Source organism: Oncorhynchus tshawytscha, linkage group LG22 (assembly GCF_018296145.1).
Source record: "Oncorhynchus tshawytscha isolate Ot180627B linkage group LG22, Otsh_v2.0, whole genome shotgun sequence".
Lineage (NCBI taxonomy): Eukaryota > Metazoa > Chordata > Actinopteri > Salmoniformes > Salmonidae > Oncorhynchus > Oncorhynchus tshawytscha.
The window spans coordinates 4,800,635-4,823,828 of record NC_056450.1 but is presented as its reverse complement, the minus strand read 5'-3'; the positions used below and the strand labels follow the sequence as shown (position 1 = coordinate 4,823,828).

General features: G+C 42.5%; 1 protein-coding gene across 2 annotated transcripts in view; it reads right to left on the bottom strand.

The window, feature by feature from the left end:
- LOC112221614 (phosphatase and actin regulator 3-like) overlaps nucleotides 1–23,194 on the bottom strand; it is a 55,272-nt gene that overhangs the window by 5,406 nt on the left and 26,672 nt on the right. The window contains exons 3-7 of one of the 2 annotated variants that reach the window (XM_042303601.1): nucleotides 20,051–20,215; nucleotides 19,013–19,231; nucleotides 17,898–18,117; nucleotides 17,001–17,242; nucleotides 14,847–15,000 (exon numbers count right to left, since the gene is read on the bottom strand). In XM_042303601.1, the coding sequence (XP_042159535.1) occupies nucleotides 14,847–15,000; nucleotides 17,001–17,242; nucleotides 17,898–18,117; nucleotides 19,013–19,231; nucleotides 20,051–20,215 (1,000 nt within the window). The remainder of the gene's footprint in view (nucleotides 1–14,846; nucleotides 15,001–17,000; nucleotides 17,243–17,897; nucleotides 18,118–19,012; nucleotides 19,232–20,050; nucleotides 20,216–23,194) is intronic. The other variant, XM_042303602.1, reaches the window with a different exon arrangement.

The following is a 23,194-nucleotide window of genomic DNA, read 5'->3' as shown; positions in this document are numbered from 1 at the left end:
ACTCTGGGTGATCTACCCCTGCCTGCCTTGACCTGTCGTTTGCCTGCCCCTGGTTGCTGTAATAAACATTGTTACTACGACATAGTCTGCATTTGGGTCTTACCTGAAACGTGATACTCCAACCTTTTTAACCTGTCTATCCTTTCTGGGGAGGTTCCCATTGCTTGGAAGGCAGCCACGGTCCGCCCGTTATTTCAGGGAGATCAAGCTGAGATCAAGCTGATCCTAACTGTTATAGGCCTATTTCTATTTTGCCCTGTTTATCAAAAATGTTGGAAAAACTTGTCAATAATCAACTGGCTGGCTTTCTTGATGCCTATAGTATTCCCTCTGGTATGCAATCTGGTTTCCGCTCAGGTTATGGATTTGTCACTGCGACCTTCCTCAATGATGTCACATCAGAACCTAGGAAGAAACCTAGAGAGGAACCAGGCTATGAGGGGTGGCCAGTCTTCTTCTGGCTATGCCGGGTGGAGATTATAATAGAACATGGCCAAGATGTTCAAATGTTCATAGATGACCAGTAGGGTCAGATAATAATAATTACAGTGGTTGTAAGAGGGTGCAACAGGTCAGCACCTCTGTGCTGCTATTTTAATTGACTTGGCCAAAGCTTTTGATACGGTAGACCATTCCATTCTTGTGAGTATTGGTGTCTCTGAGGGGTCTTTGGCCTGGTTTGCTAACTACCTCTCTCAAAGAGTGCAGTGTATAAAGTCAAAACATCTGCTGTCTCAGCCACTACCTGTTAACAAGGGAATACCCCAAGGCTCGATCCTAGGCCCCACGCTCTTCTCAATTTACACCAACAACATAGCTCAGGCAGTAGGAAGTTCTCTCATCCATTTATATGGAGATGATACAGTCTTATACTCAGCTGGCCCCTACCCGGATTTTGTGTTAACCATCACCATCCTACCCATGCTAGATTACGGAGACATCATTTATAGATCGGCAGGAAAGGGTGCTCTCGAGCGGCTAGATGTTCTTTGACATTTGGCCATCAGATTTTCTACCAATGCTCCTTATAGCGAACATCACTGCACTCTATACTCCTCTGTACACTGGTCATCTCTGTATATCCATCGCAAGACCCACTGGTTGATGCTTATTTATAAAACCCTCTTAGGCCTCACTACCCCCTATCTGAGATATCCACTGCAGCCCTCATCCTCCACATACAACACGCGTTCTGCCAGTCACATTCTGTTAAAGGTCCCCAAAGCACACACATCACTGGGTCGCTCCTCATTTCAGTTCGCTGCAGCGACTGGAACAAGCTGCAACAAACACTCAAACTGGACAGTTTTATCTCAATCTTTTAATTCAAAGACTCAATCATGGACACCCTTACTGACAGTTGTGGCTGCTTTGCGTGATGTATTGTTGTCTCTACCTTCTTGCCCTTTGTGCTGTTGTTTGTGCCCAATAATGTTTGTGTCATGTTTTGTGCTGCTACCATGTTGTGTTGCTACCATGTTGTTGTTATGTGGTGTTGCTACCATGCTGTGTTTTCATGTGTTACTGCCTTGCTATGTTGTTGACTTAGGTCTCTCTTCATGTAGTGTTGAGTTGTCTCTCTTGTTGTGTTTTGTCATATATTTTTATTTTATATATATTTTTTAATCCCAGCCCCCGTCCCTGCAGGAGGCCTTTTGGTAGGCCATCATTGTAAATAAGAACTTGTTCTTAACTGACTTGCCTATTTAAACGTCCCAATACTTTTGGAGCTCACTGTGTATCCTACATCTGTCTCTCCAGTGCGAGTGTGTGATAAAGGCATAACATTTTCAACAAATGAAATGGAGTCACTCTCAAAGCCCCAATGGACGCTATATCACCATGACATTGACCTGGCCGCTGTGTGGCTTAGCGACAGTTTCTCGTGGAAGACAATGGATTCTTCCCAGGGAACCCTTACTACAGTGTAGGCCTAATAACAGCTGTGTGTATGTGCAGAACATTGGCTATTCTTGGCAAAAAAGTAATATCTTAATTTAGGGTATTTGGAGACGGAAAGTCGAGAGACTAAGCGCTCATTAGATGTTTTGATGTTTCCTACCCTATACATTTAATTTTGACCCAAGGACAGCTGTCTAAGATACAGTACAGTTCAGAACATCTACTTTTCTTGAACATACTGTCGAACATGGGATGATAATGCAGTGTATTGCAGGTGTATAGGTACCCACTGTCCTGAAATGGCTATTCAGCCAACAATGCGCCTTTTAAAGGCATTTTTCCCAAACATTCGCAGAAACATGGTAAACGCATATCGGCTCAAAAGTAAATTACCTTAAAAAGTCTGTTATTGTTTTAATGCTTTATATCACCCCTTGGATTGAATCCCGGCCTATTCCCAGCTAGCTCATTTGGTCCCTTGGAAGTTCATTTGGTTACCATTGGTTCTGGGAACGAAGCAATATGTTTCCCGACCGGTAAAACTGAAGGTTTTTTAAACATTCTGAGAACGGAAGTGAATTTTGTCTGTTCCGGGAACGTAACATTTTAGTTTGCAAGGAGGTTTTACTATGGTTCCCTGAATTTTTTCCTGGGAGGTTTAATTTACATTCTGAGAACAGAAATGATAGGTTATTAATTAACTTTCTGAGAACACGTTTCAATAAGACTTAACACTGCTAGCTTCGGTTAATTGTTTTGAACTTCAAGCACAGATAGGACACATGGAAATGAATTTGCTTAGGCATTAATCATGCAAAGACATTTTTTTTATATAGTGGCAGGGGCACGGAGATTTGAACTTATGATCTTCTGTTTTTTAGCCATGGAATTAGTCCACTGTGCCACCAGGATGGAGCTAGTTTAACATGTTTTTTAAACTCATACAAAGTTGTTAATTTTAGGCTATTCAAACAGACCTCAGTTCAAAGGAAACAAGCACTCATTAACACCTGAACACACTTAACAAGATAGAAGAAAGAAAGCATTTTGTTGATGCTGAGAACAGAATGATTATGTTTCTAATGACATTCTCAGAATGTTCTCTGAACGTTACTACAGGTTTTTATGTAACATTTTCTTAATATTCTCGGTAACAATTTGAGAACATGACTTTAAATAGAACCATGAGGAAACTTTTAGGAAACGTTATGCTGAAGTACTGAAATTTCCACAGAATAACGTTGTTTGTTAATGTTCTTGGAACAATGTGAGATTATGATTTTAAATAGAACCATGAGGACTCCTGTGGGAAAAGTTATGCTGAAGTACTAAAATTTGCACAGAAGAACATTTGTTTCTTAACGTTCTCTGGACTATTTGTGAACATTCCCAATCTCATTTTGGAAACGTTCCTAGAACATTTCCAAAATGTAAATTAAATGTAACTATGTTTGAACTTTTAGGAAACGTTCTGTTAAAGTAATGAAATACCAAGATTTTTTAAAGATTTTTTATCAAGTTCCTTAAATGTGCTGGGAATGTTCCAAAGCCAAGCAACTATCCTGCACCTTTCCGAGAAAGTTGTGGGAAGGTTGTATGCAAAATAACCATAGGACAACCACGCTCCACCAAGCTCTAAGAAACATGGTTCTCAGAATGTTATGTGCTAGATGGGTATTACTCAAATTGTCTATATATGTAAATATGTAAAGCATTGCTTGTGCATGGAGAGAAAAGGATAGACAGCCTTGAGTGGGTGGTTGCAATAGGCATTCGCTTCCTTTTCTCCTTCAGCCACAAATTGGCAGCCGAAAGAAGGCAGCCAGACTGCAGAGAGCAGTCACAATAAACCAGCTCTCCACAAAACACACATCTTGCTGGCCCGGAGTCTGGTCGAGCGGGTAATGCTCTTGCCTCCGAAACCATACACTTCCCCTGTAGTGGGGATCCCGGTTCTATTGAGGCATGAACTCTACACATTTCTGTCTCCCTTCTTCTGCTCCTATCCTGTCATTAAAAAAAAGAATGAGTTCGAAATTCCGCTCTTCTTTAAAATGGAAAAACCCCATCTCCTGCATTCTGGCCTACTGTAACTGTATTGCCCTTCCCCCACCATTTCTCCTCACATAACTCCTCAATAACACACATTTGAGGAGGAGTGGGGAGGCGGAGAGATAGGAGTGCACCGTGATGTATTATTCAATAGTCTCCAAGCTAAAAATAGCACCGGCGAAGCGCCACCACAGCAGAAGTGGCAGGCAGAGAGCAGAGTGCTATAGATGTAAAGGTCATATCACTCTGAGACAACGGACAGGCAAGGTGTCATTGTCCCAGTGAGAAGCTAGGATAGCATCTTTTTTTCTGCTTTTTATCTGGCTGTCGGTTTCTCCGACGTGGAAAGAGGCTCAGAAAAAGACTATTCAATCTAAGCTAGCAGTCATCTTGGGAGATCTGAGCCCGGAGTTATAGACTATTTTGTCATTCATTAAGAGTACCCTTGGGAAATAGGCTTTAATCCTTCATTAAGCTTCCCTCTTCTCCACCATCTTTAGGGCTAAATATAGTTGGGCTTTCCCCTCTCTGAAAAAGCGCAGTGTAACCAAAATATGGAGCATGCACGGCAAACGGGCACCTATACAGCGCATTCGAAAAGCATTTAGACCACTTCCCTTTTTCCCTTTTTCCAAATATTTGTTGCCGCTCATCAATGTACACAAAAACTGGTTTTTAGAAATGTTTTCAAATTTATAAAAATAAAGAAATAGCTTATTTACATAACTATTCAGACCCTTTGCTATGAGACTCAAAATTGAGCTCAGGTGCATCCTGTTTCCATTGATCATCCTTGAGATGTTTCTACCTGTGGTAAATGCAATTGATTGGATATGATTTGGAAAGGCACACATCTGTCTATATAAGGTCCACAGTTGACAGTATATGTCAGAGCAAAAACCAAGCCATGATGTTGAAGCAATTGTCCATAAAGCTCAGAGACAGGATTGTGTCAAGGCACATACCTGGGGAAGGCCTCCATCATTCTTAAATGGAAGAAGTTCGGAAGAAGTTGGAAGAAGCTGGCCGCCCGGCCAAACAGAGCAATCGGGGAGAAGGGCCTTGATCAGGGAGTTGACTAAGAACCCAATAGTCACTCTGACAGCTCCAGAGTTCCTCTGTGATGGGAGAATATTCCAAAAGGACAACCATCTCTGCAGCACTCCACCAATCGGACCTTTATGGTAGAGTAGCCAGACGGAAGCCACTCCTCAGTAAAAGGCACATGACAGCCCACTTGGCGTTTGCCAAAAGGCACATAAAGGACTATCAGACAATGAGAAACAATATTCTCTGGTCTGATGAAAGCAAGACTGTACTCTTTGGCCTGAATGCCAACCATCACGTCTGTAAGAAACCTGACACTATCCCTACGGTGAAGTGGTGGCAGCATCATGCTTTGGGGATGTTTTTCAGCGGCAGGGACTGGGAGACTAGTCAGGGTCAAGGAAAAGATAAACGGAGCAAAGTACAGAGAAATCCTTTAAGAAAGCCTGCTCAGGACCTCAGACTGTGGCAAGGGTTCAGATTCCAACAGGACAACGACCCTATGCACACAGCCAAGACAATGCAGGAGTGGCTTCGGAACAAGTCTCTGAATGTCCTTGAGTGGCCCATCCAGAGCCCGGACTTGAACCTGATTGAACATGTCTGGAGTGACCAGAAAATAGCTGTGCAGCGATGCTCCCCATCCAACCTGACAGAGCTTGAGAGGATCTGCAGAGAAGATGGGGAGAAATTCCCCAAATACAGGTGTGCCAAGCTTGTAGCGTCATACCCAATAAGACTCAATGCTATAAGCTCTGTCAAAGGTGCTTCAACAAAGTACTGAGAAAAGGGTCTGAATACTTACGCAAAATGTAATATTTAAGTTATTTAAGAAAAACCTGTTTTTGCTTTGTCATTATGGGGTATTATTGTGTGAAGGATGATGAGGGTAAAAAACTATTGAATGAATTTTAGAAAAAGGCTGTAACGTGACAAAATGTGGAAAAAGTCCAAGGGGTCTGAATACTTTCCGTACGCACTGTACGCACTAATGGCACCACGTAAAAAGGAATAAGCAGCTCAGGACCTCAACAAAATGTCTACACTGGTGTGGGAATCGGAACGTTTACCATTTACAGTGGACCTTTTCATATGTGGTCTCTATTTTGTCTGGAGGTACCAGTGGCTAGAAAATGGGAGCACAAATTGCAATATAGTAGGATAATCCTACTATGCCTGCCCCTTCCCCTTACCTTTCAATGTTTGCTGATTTCAGTAGTCTGGATAGGTAGGAGCAATGTAGTGGTGGAGCTTTCACCACATTGCTCCTGTGAGTTATCTTCCACAGTGATCCCTCAGGACTCTAAGTCTTGGTCCTGGAGGCCCACTGTGTATGCAGGTTTCAGTTTCAACCAAACAATCACATAATAACCAGGCTTAATTCAACGGTCAAAACTAAGACATTTAGGGGGAGAAATGTTAGATGTATAGCGGTCCCCTAAAGTTCATCTCAATGGTCCTAATTCAGTACACATTGCCTACAGGACACACGGTTGTTCTCCAAGACCAGGATTTGGTGACAGTTCTTTACACACACAAGACAGAATTTTGCAGAAGCAAATGGCAGTGCACATGACCATTGAGCAGTGAGCAAAAATAACTATAATATTTAAAATAGACAGGAAAGCATATTATTCGACAGAAGTTCCAAATACAACTTGCAATTGCATTGTGTGCATCGAATACATCCATTTAAATGAAAAAATAAAAATTGCTTTATGCGCAGATTGGTGGTCTTTTGTCTGACTAGCCTACAATGGTGCTCTCAATGTGACCTTCTCCCCAGACAGCTCCACATCTCACTCCCATGCTAGAGGAACCCCCTGTCTTCACAGAGCACACTGCCTGGGGCCTGGGGCTCTTACGCAAGCCGGAGTCATGCTGCTTTGCTCTGACCTTTTACATAAGGTGTTTGTTTGCAGCTGGTAGTGAATTGTTTTTGTTGTCCAGTGACAATATTACACTTTGAGGACCCTGTGGTCCGAGCGGGAACTAAGAATAGCCTGAGGTTGATCGTTTCAATGGGTCTGACTGTTAAATATTTTTCTTGAAGATGAGTAGCACTCAACTGTGAGTTGTTACATGGCTGGTTACATAACATGATGGTGTACCCCTAGCTTGACAAAATGGTGATGAGCAACACAGCAGTTATAGTTCTTAAATTCCTTCACATTCTGTCCTCGTACCAAAATGTTTTGTTTTTCCGCAAATAAGAAACCATACAGTACGAGAACATTCTCTAAATGCTTTTGTTTAGAGAAGTGTGATGTATCCACATCCATAGTGTCCCGCTGGCCTGTACATAGCTAAGACTGTTACTGGAAGTTCGAATTCTAATAACTTCCTGTGAGGGAATGTCTTGTGTGTGGTTGGCACATACAGTAAACCAAAACAGTACACAAACACAAATGAGGCAAAAGAAAACAGGAAATTCAGAATTCCTGATTTCTTATCTTTAACGCTCCAGGAACATTCTTGAAATCAAAGATGTTTTGCTCTTGAGAAGGAATCTGGGTATTTCACCACCATAGTGAACCACGTTCTAATTGTATAACTCAGGTCCACAAATGAACCATATTTCGAGTTTGCAGGATCTTACTCCTATTGGTGATGAAATCTCTCTTCCACCACTAGGGATTGGTTTGGTCAAGACCCTGATTAGTTCAATCAGCTGGTTTAGCACCTGGCCGCTGTAAAATTAATCCAACACAATAAAGCGACTGATCCGGGATCAGGATTGGCCGAGTCCAAGCATCAATTCCAAAGTATGTACAAAACAATGTCAGATTGACTGACGGACACAAATCAAGTCAATGCAAGCCAAGGAGGTAATCCTCCTAGATCAGATCGTCTTTCTCACCTCCGCTCTAAACCCTCCACTGTTCAACATTACATAACCACTACCATTAAGTTTACATTTTCATCCCTTCCTAAAACTCATTGTTCACCGTTCAGACTCTCCACTCATGGACATTCATAGGTGAAAAATCTGTCAATCTGTCAATGAGCAAGGCACTTAACCCTATTTGCTCCTGTAAGTCGCTCTGGAATTTACTGTATTATATTGACATTCATATGCAATCAATATCAATGGTGTGGTCTTATGTCCCGAAAGAGCCTTCAGGTTAATGTCTTCCATCCAGACCTGGGTTCAAGAACTATTTTAAATCATTTTTCAAATACTTTATTTGTGATTACCAGTAGAATAGTTCCAGACCTGCAAACCCTACCCATATGGCAGGCATTTTAAAGATTTCAAATAGTATTTGAACCCAGGTCTGCTTACATACATTCTAGGGCCGCCCAACTCAACTGGCGGACCGTGGTCCAGACCCGGACCCAAAGAACCGGACAACATTGCATTTTGTCATATAAAAGTCAATCCATTGTTTCTAGACAGCTTTTTTTTTTTTATCAACCGGACGCAGTGGGCCTCTAACTCAGCAACCTCTTTTTCTCACTCTCTCTCTCTTTCTCCCGAAGCAACACCCGTCTCTACTAGTGCCCCGTCTAATCCAATCAAGTGGTTATATGCAAATACAAGAGGCCACGTTTTACCCAATCACATTAATCCAAATATCCTCTGCGGAACCTTGGGACAAGCAGGCGGAAATAAACAGAAAGATTTAACCGCGGTTCAACTGTAAATATCACAGACAGGAGCTTTAGTTACCTTTATCTTACTTAATATGGCTTGTTAAAAAAAATTTTGACTTAAAACCGTATATTCAAAGACGAGTGGACGGAACAGTATTCATTCTCCCCGCAACTAGCACAAAACCAATGTGCCTGATATGCAGTGAGTCCGTAGCTCTCGTGAAAAGTGCCAATGTTAAACGCGATTATGGCACCAGGCATAATAAATTAGATCAGACGTATCCCCTGAACACGGAGGTGGCAACAAACAACTCAAATCCCAATATGAGAAGTCCACTAAAGTCCTTGTCAATTCCCTTACAGCCCAACAACGTGCAATGGGGTGTTCACTGAGGATAGTTTGGGTTTGGGGAAAAGGAAAAATAATTCAGACGCTGAGATGGTAAAAGAATGCGCATGTGTGAAGCTGCTGACACCTTGCTTTAAGGTAAACAAAAATATGACCTCGGGGAAAGATCAAACAGATCCCACTGTCAGATTCCACAGCAACGAGGAGAACTGAAATATTAGCTGAAGTTTTAACTTCACAAGTTAATGAGGCCATTCAGAATGCACCATGCATTTCATTAGCTGTGGATGAATCAACAGATAACACTGATAATGTCCAGTTTCTGGTGTTTGTCAGATTTTATAACAAAACAAAGAAGGAATTCTGTGAGGAGCTGTTGGGCTTAACACATCTGGAAGCACACATACGGGAGAGGATATCCATGAGGTCATCAAAGGGAAGTTGACAAAAAAGGGGGAGAGATTTAAATCTGTTTTAATTTAAGGGGCTTTATGGGAAACATGTTTACATTGCCAAAGCAAGTGAAGCAGATAATAAACAAAAGTGAAATAAACAATAAAACATTAACAGTAAACATTACACTGACAAAAGTTCCAAAAGAATAAAGACATTTCAAATGTCATATTATGTCTATATACAGTGTTATAATGATGTGCTAATTAAAGTACAAAGGGAAAATAAATAAACACAAATATAGGTTGTATTTACAATGGTGTTTGTTCTTCACTGGTTGTCCTTTTCTTGTGGCAACAGGTCGCAAATCTTGCTGCTGTGATTGCACACTGGTATTTCACCCAATAGAAATGGGAGTTTATCTAAATTGGATTTGTTTTCAAATTCTCTGTGGGTCTGTGTAATCTGATGGAAGTATGTGTCTCTAATATACATTTGGCAGCTCAATTTCCACCTCATTTTGTGGGCAGTGTGCACATAGCCTGTCTTCTCTTGAGAGCCAGGTCTGTCTTCAGCGGCCTTTCTCAATAGCAAGGCTATGCTCACTGAGTCTTTACATAGTCAAGGATTTCCTTAATTTTGGGTCAGTCACAGTGGTCAGGTATTCTGCCACTGTGTACTCTCTGTTTAGGGCCAAATAGCATTCTAGTTTGCTCTGTTTTTTTGTAAATTCTTTTCAATGTGTCAAGTAACAGAATTCTATTTGGCCCTAAATAGAGAGTACACAGTGGCAGAGCCCCAGGACCAGCTTGCTTAGGGGGCTCTTCTCCCGGTTAATCTCTTTGTAGAATTTAATGTCTCTTTTCTGGATTTTGATAACTGGCCTAATTGGCCTAATTCTGCTCTTCATGCATTATTTGGTGTTTTACGTTGTACACTGTGGATATTTTTGCAGAATTCTGAATGCAGAGTATCAATTTGGTGTTTTTCTCATTTTGTGAATTCTTGGTTGGTGAGTTGACTCCAGACCTCACAACCATAAAGGGCAATGGTTTCTATAACTGATTCAAGTATTTAGCCCGCCCGACTAGCATCACTACTCTGGACGGTTCTGACCTAGAATACGTGGACAACTACAAATACCTAGGTGTCTGGCTAGACTGTAAACTCTCTTTCCAGACTCATATCAAACATCTCCAATCCAAAATCAAATATAGAATCGGCTTCCTATATCGCAACAAAGCCTCCTTCACTCACGCCGCCAAACTTACCCTAGTAAAACTGACTATCCTACTGATCCTCGACTTCGGCGATGTCATATACAAAATAGCTTCCAATACTCCACACAGCTAATTGGATGTAGTCTATCACAGTGCCATCCGCTTTGTTACCAAAGCGCCTTATACCACCCACCACTGCGACCTGTATGCTCTAGTCGGCTGGCCCTCGCTACATATTTGTCGCCAGACCCACTGGCTCCAGGTCATCAATAAGTCTATGCTAGGTAAAGCCTTATCTCAGCTCACTGGTCACGATAACAACACCCATCCGTAGCACGCGCTCCAGCAGGTATATCTCACTGGTCATCCCCAAAGCCAACACCTCCTTTGGCTGCCTTTCCTTCCAGTTCTCTGCTGCCAGTGACTTGAACGAATCGCTGAAGCTGGAGACTTACATTTCCCTCACTAACTTTAAACATCAGCTATTTGAGCAGCTAACCGGTCGCTGCAGCTGTACATAGTCCATCTGTAAATAGCCCACCCAATCTACCTACCTCATCCCCATATTGTTTTTATTTACTTTGCTGCTGTTTTGCACACCAGTATCATTACTTACACACCATCATCTGCTAATCATCATCTGCTCATCTATCACTACAGTGTTAATCTGATAAATTGTAATTACTTCGCTACTATGGCCTATTTATTGCCTTACCTCCTCATGCCATTTGCACACACTGTATATAGACTTTCTTTTTTCTATTGTGTTATTGACTGTACACTTGTTTATTCCATGTGTAACACTGTGTTGTTGTTTGTGTCGCACTGCTTTGCTTTATCTTGGCCAGGTCGCAGTTGTAAATGAGAACTTGTTCTCAACTAGCTTACCTGGTGAAATAAAAATATATATATCTTTTTTTGCCAGATCCTAATTGGTATGTCGAATTGTATGTTCCTTTTGATGCCATTGAAGGCCCTTCTTGCCTTGTCTCAGATCGTTTACAGCTTTGTTGTAGTTACCTGTGGCGCTGATGTTTAGGCCAATGTATGTATCGTTTTTTGTGTGCTCTAGGGCAATGGTGTCTAGATGGAATTTGTATGCGTGGTCCTGGCAGCTGGACCTTTTTTGGAACACCATTATTTTTGTCTTACTGAGATTTACTGTCAGGGCCCAGGTCTGACAGAATCTGTGCAGAAGATCTAAGTGCTGCTGTATCCTGGAGGGCAGGTAGTTTGACCCCGGTGATGCATTGGGCAGGCCGCACCACCCTCTGGAGAGCCCTGCGGTTGAGGGCGGTGCAGTTGCCGTACCAGGCAGTGATACAGCCCGACAGGATGCTCTCAATTGCGCATCTGTAAAATCTTTTGAGGGTTATAGGTGCCAAGCCAAATTTATTCAGCCTCCTGAGGTTGAAGAGGCGCCTTCTTCACCACACTGTCTGTGTGGGTGGACAATTTCAGTTTGTCCGTGATGTGTACGCCGAGGAACTTGAAGCTCTCCACGTTCTCCACTGCGGTCCCGTCGATGTGGATAAGGGGGTGCTCCATCTGCTGCTTCCTGAAGTCCACGATCAGCTCCTTTGTTTTGTTGACGTTGGGTGAGATGTTATTTTCCTGGCACCACACTCCCAGGGCCCTCACCTCCTCCCTGTAGGCTGTCTCGTCATTGTTCGTAATCCGGCCTACTACTGTTGTGTCGTCTGCAAACTTGATGATTGTGTTGGAGGCGTGCGTGGCCACGCAGTCATGGGTGAACAGGGAGTACAGGAGGGGGCTGAGCACGCATCCTTGTGGGGAGGATCAGCGAAGTGGAAGTGTTGTTTCCTACCTTCACCACCTGGGGGAGGCCCATCAGGAAGTCCAGGACCCAGTTTCACAGGGCAGGGTTCAGACTCAGAGTACAGACTCGAGCTTAATGACGAGCTTGGAGGGTACCATGGTGTTGAATGCTGAGCTATAGTCAATGAACAGCATTCTTACATAGGTAGAGTCCTCTTATCCAGATTGACAAGTGCAGTGTGCAGTGTGATGGCAATTGTATCGTCTGTGGATCTTTTGGGGCGATAAGCAAATTGAAGTGGGTCTAAGGTGTCAGGTAAGGTAGAGTTGATATGATCCTTGACTAGTCTCTCAAAGCACTTCATGACGAAAGAAGTGAGTGCTACGGGGTGATAGTAAATTAGTTCAGTTACCTTTGCTTTCTTGGGTAGAGTAACAATGTTGGACATCTTGAAGCATGTGGGAACAGTAGACTGGGATAGGGAGAGATTGAATATGTCCTTAAACACTCCAGCCAGCTAGTTTGCGCATGCTCTGGCAGCTAGAGATGCCGTCTGGGCCGGCAGCCTTGCGAGGGTTAACACGCTTAAATGTCTTACTCACGTTGCCCATGGAGAAGGAGAGCCCTTGGTGCCGGTTCACACTTTCAGTTTTGCGTGAATCACCACGTCGGTGGCACTGTGTTATCCTCAAAGCAGGCAAAGAAGGTGTTTAGCTTGTCCAGGAACAAGACGTTGTTAGAACTTGGTAACGTTTTTTTCAAATTTGCTTTTTTTTAAATCCCCAGCTACAATACATGCAGCCTTAGGATATGTGGTTTCCAGTTTGCATAAAGTCCAGTGAAGTTCTTTGAGGGCCGTCGTGGTATCGGCTTGAGGGGGAATATACACGGCTGTGACTATAACCAAAGATAATTCTCTTGGGAGGTAATACGGTCGGCTAATTGTGAGGTATTCTATGTCGGGTGAACAAAAGGACTTGAGTTCTTGTATGTTATCACAATGAGTAGTTAATCATGAAACATGCAACCCCACCCATCTTCTTCCGGGAGAGATATTCATTAATGTCTGCGCGATGAACTGAGAACACAACTGGCTGTACGGACTCAGACAGTATATCCCGAGAGAGCCATGTTTCTATGAAACAGATTATGTTACAATCCCTGATATCTCTCTGGAAGGAAATCCTCACCTTGCGCTGATCAACTTTATTATCCAGAGACGGAACATTAGCGAGTAATAGACTCGGAAGCGGTGGGTGTTGTGCGTACCTCTTTTCCGCCTGCAGTGTTTTGGAACAGCCTCTGGAATCAGTTAAATTGCCCTGGGGGGTACGAACAAAGGATCCGATTCGGGAAAGTCGTATTCTTGGTCGTAATGTTGGTAATGCTGGTGAATTATCTCCAGGGAGAACTTGTCCACTTCCCCAATCTTCTGGTGCAAACGCAGGGAGACAAAGCTGTTCCCAACCATGTTGATTTCTTCCAGAAGCTGATGGATAACTTCAATGCTTGCTTTAATGATTTCACTTTGGAAGAGAACTGCTTCTGCTCATTGTCAGAAGAAGCAAAACAGATCTTCAGGTGGGTAGATGTTAAATCACTATAAATGGAGTGATGGACCCTGTTACATTCTGGGAAAGATAATGCCTGCAGCTGATGTCCATGTTCTCAAGAAACTGGCACTAAATCCTGACCATGTTTGGCTCCACATACAGCGGTTAATCAGCCGTCTCCACAATTAACTTCATTAAAAACAAGTACCGCACCAGGCTCACCAATGAACACCTGCACCAGTGTCTGAGTTGCTCTCACACCATTTGTGCAAGTTCAAAGCATTGGCAGGAGACAGAAAGTGTCATTTCTCTCATTAATGCAGGACAAGGCCCAGAGTGACTTATACATGAATATTGCATGGTCCACAGTGACGTTCTGTGCATTAAGATTATTATTTTTGTTCAACTTTTTTTTTTACGTTGTTCTTCAGAAAACATGCACTTTATTTTATTTAAACGTTTTGTTCCTCAGCAATGTTGATGCAATTTTGCGCATGTTTACATTTGAAAGAAATTGTAATTAATTCAAATTCTTAGTCTCATTTAATGTACATTTTATATAACAACATGTTTCCTAAGTCCTAGATGACTATGTTTGTTACTACGCTGTACCACAGTTCTGATAAAGGACAATATCCATCCGTACCTTTGCCATGTAGGGAATTTGGGTCACTGGACCTTCTCAATTAGTAGTACCCCAGTTATAGGATAGGAAAGATGTTGAAGAGGAAGAGGTGTCATAGAGGTCGGCCTACAGGATGTGATCTAGATGGGATTTTTCTCAATTGGCCTTTTCGGCATTCCTTGCTCCTTGACTCCTTCCCAACCATATTGGACAAGAAGATCCAAGGTCCCTTTCCTTGGACCTTCTTCTCCAAAGCCTTTTGAGAAAAAGGGGTGACGAGACGATGTGAGGTGTTATGGAAAGATGAAGTGAGAAGATGACTACTTACTTGGCAAGTTTCATCTCGATCTGCTGGCGTATATCCTGACGCTCCTGTTCGGTCCGTGCCGGGAAGATATTCCGGTCTTCCAGCTCCTCCTTGCTGGGCCGATTCCGAAGCTTCACCGTCAACAGCTCCTTCCTTAGCCTGCGAGGTAGTGTACCTGCACACACACACACAAACGACATCAGCGATCACTTCAAGATCACTCTCACAGTACAGAAACCTAACCTAAAATGTTCACACGCAACTTAAACCTTATTGTAAATCACGTGGACCTCTCAAGTTTAGTCCATAATGCCCAACAACAAAAAAACAAGCTTTTTACATTTGTCAGATTAAAACTGCTGTGTCTGCCATTTGTGTCTCTGTTTTCCCCAACACAGGAGTTATTAAGTTAAAAAATGAAAGTCTATTTTTGAATTGTTATACAGTTGAAGTCGGAAGTTTACATACACTTATGTTTGAGTCATTAAAACTCGTTTTTCAACCACTCCACAAATTTCTTGTTATACTATAGTTTTGGCAAGTCGGTTAGGACATCTACTTTGTGCATGACACAAGTCATTTTTCCAACAATTGTTTACAAACAGATTATTTCACTTATAAGTCATTGTATCACAATTCCAGGGGGTCAGAAGATTGCATACACTAAGTTGACTGTGCCTTTAAACAGCTTGGAATATTCCAAAAAATGATGTCATGGATTTAGAAGCTTCTGATAGGCTAATTGACATCCTTTGAGTCAATTTGAGGTGTACCTGTGGATGTATTTCAAGGCCTTCCTTCAAACTCTGTGCCTCTTTGTTTGACATCATGGGAAAATCAAATGAAATCAGCAAATACCTCAGAAACCAAATTGTAGACCTCCACAAGTCTGGTTCATCCTCGGGAGCAATTTCCAAATGCCTGAAGGTACCACGTTCATCTGTACAAACAATAGTACGCAAGTATAAACACCATGGGACCACGCAGCCGTCATACCACTCAGGAAGGAGACGCGTTCTGTTTCCTAGAGATGAACATAGTTTGGTGCAAAAAGTGCAAATCAATCCCAGAACAACAGCAAAGGACCTTGTGAAGATGCTGGAGGAAACAGGTACAAGTATCTATATCCACAGTAAATAGAGTCCTATGTCAACATAACCTGAAAGGCCGCAAGCCTCAGCAAGGAAGAAGCCACTGCTCCAAAACCGCCATAAAAAAGCCAGACTACGGTTTGCAACTGCACATGGGGACAAAGATCATACTTTTTGGAGAAAAATCCTCTGGTCTGATGAAACAAAAGTAGAACTGTTTGGCCATAATGACCATCGTTATGTTTTGAGGAAAAGTGGAGGCTTGCAAGCCAAAGAACACCATCCCAACCGTGAAGCATGGGGGTGGCAACATCATGTTATGGGGGTGCTTTGCTGCAGGAGGGACTGGTGCACTTCACGAAATAGATGGCTTCATGAGAGAGGAAAATTACGTGGATATATTGAAGCAACATCTCAAGAAATCAGTCAGGAAGTTAAAGCTTGGTCGCAAATGGGTCTTCCAAATGGACAATGACCCCAAGCATACTTCCAAAGTTGTGGCAAAATGGCTTAAGGACAACAAAGTCAAGCTATTGGAGTGGCCATCACAAAGCCCTGACCTCAATCCTATAGAAAATCTGTGGGCAGAACTGAAAAAGCGTGTGTGAGCAAGGAGGCCTAAAAACCTGACTCAGTTACACCAGCTCTGTCAGGAGGAATGGGCCAAAATTCACCCAACTTATTGTGGGAAGCTAGTGAAAGGCTACCCAAAACATTTGATTCAAGTTAAACAATTTAAAGGTAATGCTCCTAATTGAGTGTATGTACATTTCTGACCCACTGGGAACGTGATGAAAGAAATATAAGATGAAATAAATCATTCTCTCTACTATTATTCTGACATTTCACATTCTTAAAATTAAGTGGTGATCCTAACTGACCTAAGACAGGGAATGTTACTAGGATTAAATGTCAGGAATTGTGAAAACTGAGTTTAAATGTATTTGGCTAAGGTGTATGTAAACTTCCGACTTCAACTGTATATTTGCTTGGGAATTAGTTTAACAAGGGGGATGTCATTAATCTATGTTGTTCATTTGGTGGATATCATTGTATGCGATCTTTCCTTTAAGAATGGACACACCGGAGATGACAGAGTCGTTCCAGTCGTCCTGATCATGGGGGAGGCCCGAGCTGTCGGAGAAGCACTGGTCCAGCCGCACGTTCTCCTTGTTCTCCTCCGCCTCCATCTTCCTCTCCGCTTGGTGGAGCCAGTCGACAAAGCCACCACCCGCCACCGACTGATTCTCCGAGCTGGAGGAGCGAGAGATCCGCCCGTCAGATCGCCGCCAAGGGGGCGAGCACGGCTCAGCAGGCCCATGCACACTGAGGGGACACGGGAGGGAGGAGGGAACGTGTGGGTTAACAGAACAGGGGGGGTTAATGGATGGGTGAGCAAGGCAGTGCAGGTCTTATGGGAGGTAGCATTGGGTCAATTTGAAAGGTAACAGGTAGGAGTTAAAATGGATGGGTGAGCATGTGGTGAAGATACCATAGGAGTGAACACTGGGTTCTTCAATTATGGGATAGTGAAAATGCAACATGGCGGTAGTAAGCTAATTGGCTGCAACATCACTGAAAGGAATGATGTTGAGGTTAGATGTGGGGTTGAACATTAAATAACGCTTTACTCAACACCAGTAGGTATAATGCATTATGATTCAGTTATAATGCATTGTAAGATATGAGAATGTCTAGTCACATGTGTGACAGTGTTTATAATGTCTTATCATCGTCTCATAACGAGCCTGACTAAATACCAGCCATTTTGAGACAGTGGAACTGTTGATACAGAGACCTAACATATTATAATAAACTTTATTTTAAGACATTATAAAGGCTCATATATGCTTATAACAAGTTATAAAGAATTCTACCCACAGGCTTTAAGTTTTACCAAACATTAGAGACAACATGAATGCCCGGTCACATGATGGGGAGATTATATGGCTGTTTGCTGTGAATGGGTTGTGCCCCTCACCTTTCTTGCCGATTCGCCTTTGAGGCAAAGGCTCGTTGTAGTTCTTCCATGATACAGCTAGGGGGCATTGGAGGGTGCATAATATTGGTGAGGTGAGGAGATCCTGAGGGGTTGGAGTGGGGCCCTCGCAGGGACACCATGGGGGCCAGGCTCTCAGGAGCCCTGGGGGTCTCCTTAGGCAGGAAAGAGTTGGCCAAGTGTGAGGACACAGGGGATGGGTCTGAGGGGCAAAGAAAGACAAAGGTCAGGTATCTACTGTATTTGATCTTTGCATGTGCCAGCACCAGCCGAGCGAGCCGAATTCGGAACAACTGAATGTATGGGTCTTAGAAGTCGTTTTCAGAATCAAACATGCTTCCCAGAAATAACATGGTCCATGTTGTAGAACGTTTGTTTTGATTGCCGATGTTTTGCATTTATCAGAGTGCCATCAGGTAGCCTGATTGCAGATGTATCCATGTAAACAGGATTATTAGGGAAATCGGCCTCCTTGCAAAGCATGTAAACGCTTTAATTTAACTATTATATTAATCTGACTATCCACCATAATCGCATGCTCAATGTGAATTTTAAAAACTCTTACTCTCGTGGTATAGGTGGTCCATCCTCTTCATGCACAGATGTGTGATCCTTTGGTGTGTTGTGTACAGTATAGGTAGCAGATGTCAGCTAGTTAGCTGTGTGTGCTAGTAGTACCCATCATGCCATGACAAAGTAGTATTACCCTCAGCCAAACAAAACTATTGGTAAGGTAATAATGGTAGGAAGGAAGCATGCTAGCTTTTTGTAGTTTTGTGTCATTGGTGATGTGAGATTGAATCCTGGTCAGCCGTACATGGATGGTCTCCGTCACATGTTTTTGGGTGTTTACGTGCTTGTACATGTGGGGTTCACACTATCCTTGTCTGAGTGTGCAGTGCAGTACATGAGTATGTATTTGCAGGCCGATGTGTTTTGGCATGATGGTCCCTTCCTAATTATATACTCCAACCGGGTTAATTCCATTTCAATCAATTCCAATTTTTCTCAATGCTTTTCAATTAGGAAAAATTGGAATCGTAATGAGCTCGATAAGAATTGACCCCTACCCTGATACACTACACTCGTCTACTCACCCTCGCCACTGCTCAGCTGTGGCATCACTGGTTTGGCCGCTACTGGAGGTGGCGTGGTTCCTCGAGGTATTTCCTCTTCTGGTCTCTCCTCTGTCTCCTCTATGCCCTCCTGGACCTCGTCGGAGGCATCGGCACTAGGCTGCGCCTCCTCTTCTCCCTCCTCTTCTGTTTTCTGACTGCTCTCCTCCTCTGGCTCACAATCCTCTGGAGGCGCAGCCGCTGAAAAACATTTGTTTAATTGAGTTAAATCAAAGTTTAATCAGGTGCCACCATTTACAGTGCGATAGTTGTTGTCAGTGAATGAACCATGCTATTATAAGTACCATTCTGGTTGTTTATACATTATCTCTGTTGCCCCCTAGTGGCTCTTGTGAGTATCATGTGGCTAAACATAACCTACTTTGAATAATTTGTACAGTATAAGAACATGAATAATAAAATGGTGATCTCTCCATATCATAGATCATGTATCTTGAGTTTTTCCTATTGTAAAATACTGTCAAAAGTGTATTAATAATTGTTCACAATTATAAAGAAAAAATAAAATAGTGGTTAGAAGATATATTTTGAAAGTCTATATAGTCCCTTTGACATGCCTATAAACTATTATCAAAGATACACACGAAGGATTCAGTCGAATTCCATGGCCCTCTGTAAGTTTGATTTCTCTGAAATGTGTCACTGGCTAAAGCAATACGGTTGATGGTAGACTTCACGGCTATCCTATCTTGTGTCAAATAATTAATCTTCTTCTAAAGGAGTACAAAACATAAAAGGCTAAGTTCAGTACATTCAGCTCATATTCATAATTTGATTTAGAATCCAGAATGCTGGAGTATATGGCCCAAATAAATAAAAAATGCTTCGCTGTGAAAATACTGAGGACTGTAGCTCCACCTTGCCCTATGACAGGCTAGGAGGTGGAAGTTTCATCATATATACCAATCAAATCCTCTCAGATCTCCATAAGTGCATAATAACCCATAGGATTTAGGATTGGGTCTTAGTTTTCTTTGTAGGGTTGTTGGGCTGTCCTACCTGGCGGGGGGAGTTCCTCCTCTGGGCCCAGGTACTCCACACTGCTGACCGTGAGAGTGGCGCTGAGAGACCCCCCAAAACTCCCCAACATGCCTGTCCCGTCTGAGGAGCCCTGCAAGGGGGAGCCGGGCTCGGGCGAGATGCACCCACTGGACAATGCCACATCTGCAGGGAGACAACATACAGGGCTTAGTCTGCAGTATTCTACAAGTTGTACCTTCTATTTCACGCTCATGGTCTCCATAGCATGACTACATTACATTATTTTCATATTGGGTTTGATTTCAATCACTTTTTGACCACACCCCTTTAGATTTAAACAAAACTTTCCATACATACAGTGCCTTCTGAAAGTATTCAGACACCTTGACTTTTTCCAAATTTTGTTAAGTTACAGCCTTACTCAAAAAGGGAATGAAAATAAAATAAAAACTCAGCAATCACACACAATACCCCATAATGACAAAACAAAAACTGTTTTTTAGACATTTTTGCAAATGTATTACAAAACAAAAAACAGATACCTTATGTACATAAATATTCAGACCCTATTCTATGAGACTCGAAATTGAGCTCAGGTGCATCCTGTTTCCATTGGCCATCCATAAGATGTTTCCACAACTTGATTGGAGTGCACCTGTGGTAAATTCAATTGATTGGACATGATTTGGAAAGGCACACACCTGTCTATATAAGGTCACACAGTTGACAGTGCACGTCAAAGCAAAAACCAAGCCATGAGGTTGAAGGAATTGTCTGTAGAGCTGCGAAACAGGATTGTGTCAAGGCACAGATCTGGGGAAGGGTTCTAAAACATTGCTGCAGCATTTAAGGTCCCCAAGAACAAAGTGGCCTCCATAATTCTTAAATGGAAGAAGCTTGGAACCACCAAAGACTCTTCCTAGAGCTGGACTGCCGGGCCAAACTGAACAATCAGGGGAGAAGGGCCTTGGTCAGGGAGGTCACCGAGAACCTTATAGTCACTCTGACAGCTCCAGAGTTCCTCTGTGATGGGAGAACATTCCAGAAGGACAACCATCTCTGCAGCACTCCATCTATCGGGCCTTTATGGTAGAGTGGCCAGACAGAGGCTACTCCTCAGTAAAAGGCACATAACAGCCCTCGTGGAGTTTGCCAAAAGTCATCTTAAGGAGTCTCAGACCAGGAGAAACAAGATTATCTGCTCTAATGAAACCAAGATTGAACTCTTTGGCCTGAATACCAAACGTCATGTCTAGAGGAAACCTGGCACCATCCCTACAGTGAAGCATGGTGGTGGCAGCATCATGCTGTGGGGACGTTTTCAGAGGCAGGGACTGGGAGACTAGTAGTACAGAGAGATCCTTGATGAAAACCTGCTCCAGAGCGCTCAGGACCTCAGACTGGGGTAAAGGTTCACTTTCCAACAGGACAACGACCCTAATCACACAGCCAAGACAACGCAGGAGTGGCTTCGGGACAAGTCTCTGAATGTCCTTGAGAGGCCCGGCCACAGCCCAGACTTGAACCCGATTAAACATCTCTGGAAAGACCTGAAAATAGCTGTGCAGTAATGCTCCCCATCCAAGCCGACAGAGCTTGAGAGGATCTACAGAGAAGAATGGGAGAGACTCCCCAAATACAGGTGTGCCAAGCGTGTAGCATCATACCCATGAAGACTCGATGCTGTAATCGCTGCCAAAGGTGCTTCAACAAAGTACTGAGTAAAGGGTCTGAATACTTATGTAAATGTAATATTTGCGTTTTTATAAATTTGCTAACATTTCTATAAAGCTGTGTTCGCTTTGTCATTATGGGGTATTGTGTGTAGATTGATGAGGGGGAAAATCAATTTACACTCCAATTAGGATAATATGTTAGGTAGCCTTGTGGTTGGAGTGTTGGGCCAGTAACCAAAAGGTTGCTGGATCAAATCCCTGAGCTGACAAGGTAAAAAATATATGTTCTGCTACTGAACAAGACAGTTGACCCACTGTTCCCCGGGAGGGCATCATTGTAAATAAGAATTTGTTCTTAACTGACTTGCCTAGTTAAATAAAGGATAAATAAAAAAATACTGTATGTATTAATTTGTGTATGGCCACCACCCATTTCATATGATATGTGATGAATTACAATTTGTATTACATGTTACGAATGAGCAAAACATGTACATTGTGTTACGAATTTGCAAAATGCATGATTTGTTACGAATTCTAGCGAGGTGGCTAACGTTAGCTAGCTAGACTAGGGGCTAGGGTTAAGTTTAAGGGTTAGGGTTAGCTAAAAGGGTTAAGGTTAGCTTAAAGGGTTAAGGTTAGGGAAGTGGTAGCTAAAATACTAAAGTTATACGTGATGAGATTCAAGCTCGACGTTCGTGCTATACACCCACCCATTTTTGTTCGTGCATACGTTGTAGTTTAGACCCTAATTTGCATCACCTGTGGTGTTTGTGTTGTGCCTGCAATCGGTTGAGACTTATTATACTCCTGAATAGAGAATCAGAGAATGTTAACTTGAATGGGAATATAATTTGTTTTAAATTATACTGTCGATCTTCCATAGGAAACCTATTAAAATCATAGAAATATAGATAATAGAATATACATTTGCATTTAAGTTGACATTCGGGCGGGGGATAGACCAGCAGACATCTTGTGGTAGTTTTAAATGTCAATGGTGTACCAGCTAAACTGTAGTGGCCTGAAGTGATTGAAATGACACGCACCCTGTATTCAAGGGTATGCAGCTGTCTCAACCGATGACGTGCACAACACAAACACCTCAGATGATGAAAATTAGGGTCTAAGCTACAGCATATGTGAAAATTAAATCTATCAGAGCTTACACGCTAAGAAAATTAATGTTAAAGGTTAAAAAATAAATGATAAAATAGTTTGACTAACCTGATTGTAGTAAGCTTTTAAATTATATCAAACCGTTAATATTCTTCATTGATGAAGACATGGATGTCTCATGGTATGGTGGGGTATGCAATATGGGTGCAGTCAAAAAGTGATTCATTTCAAATGGAACGACCCTATTCTGAAATGGCTTCCTTTTTTGTGACCTTTCTTTCATGACCCCTGATCTGACAGAAATGGAGAGTCCTATTTGGGGTCATGGTAAGTTGAGATAGAGGAAGCCATTTTAAAGATTTGGGGA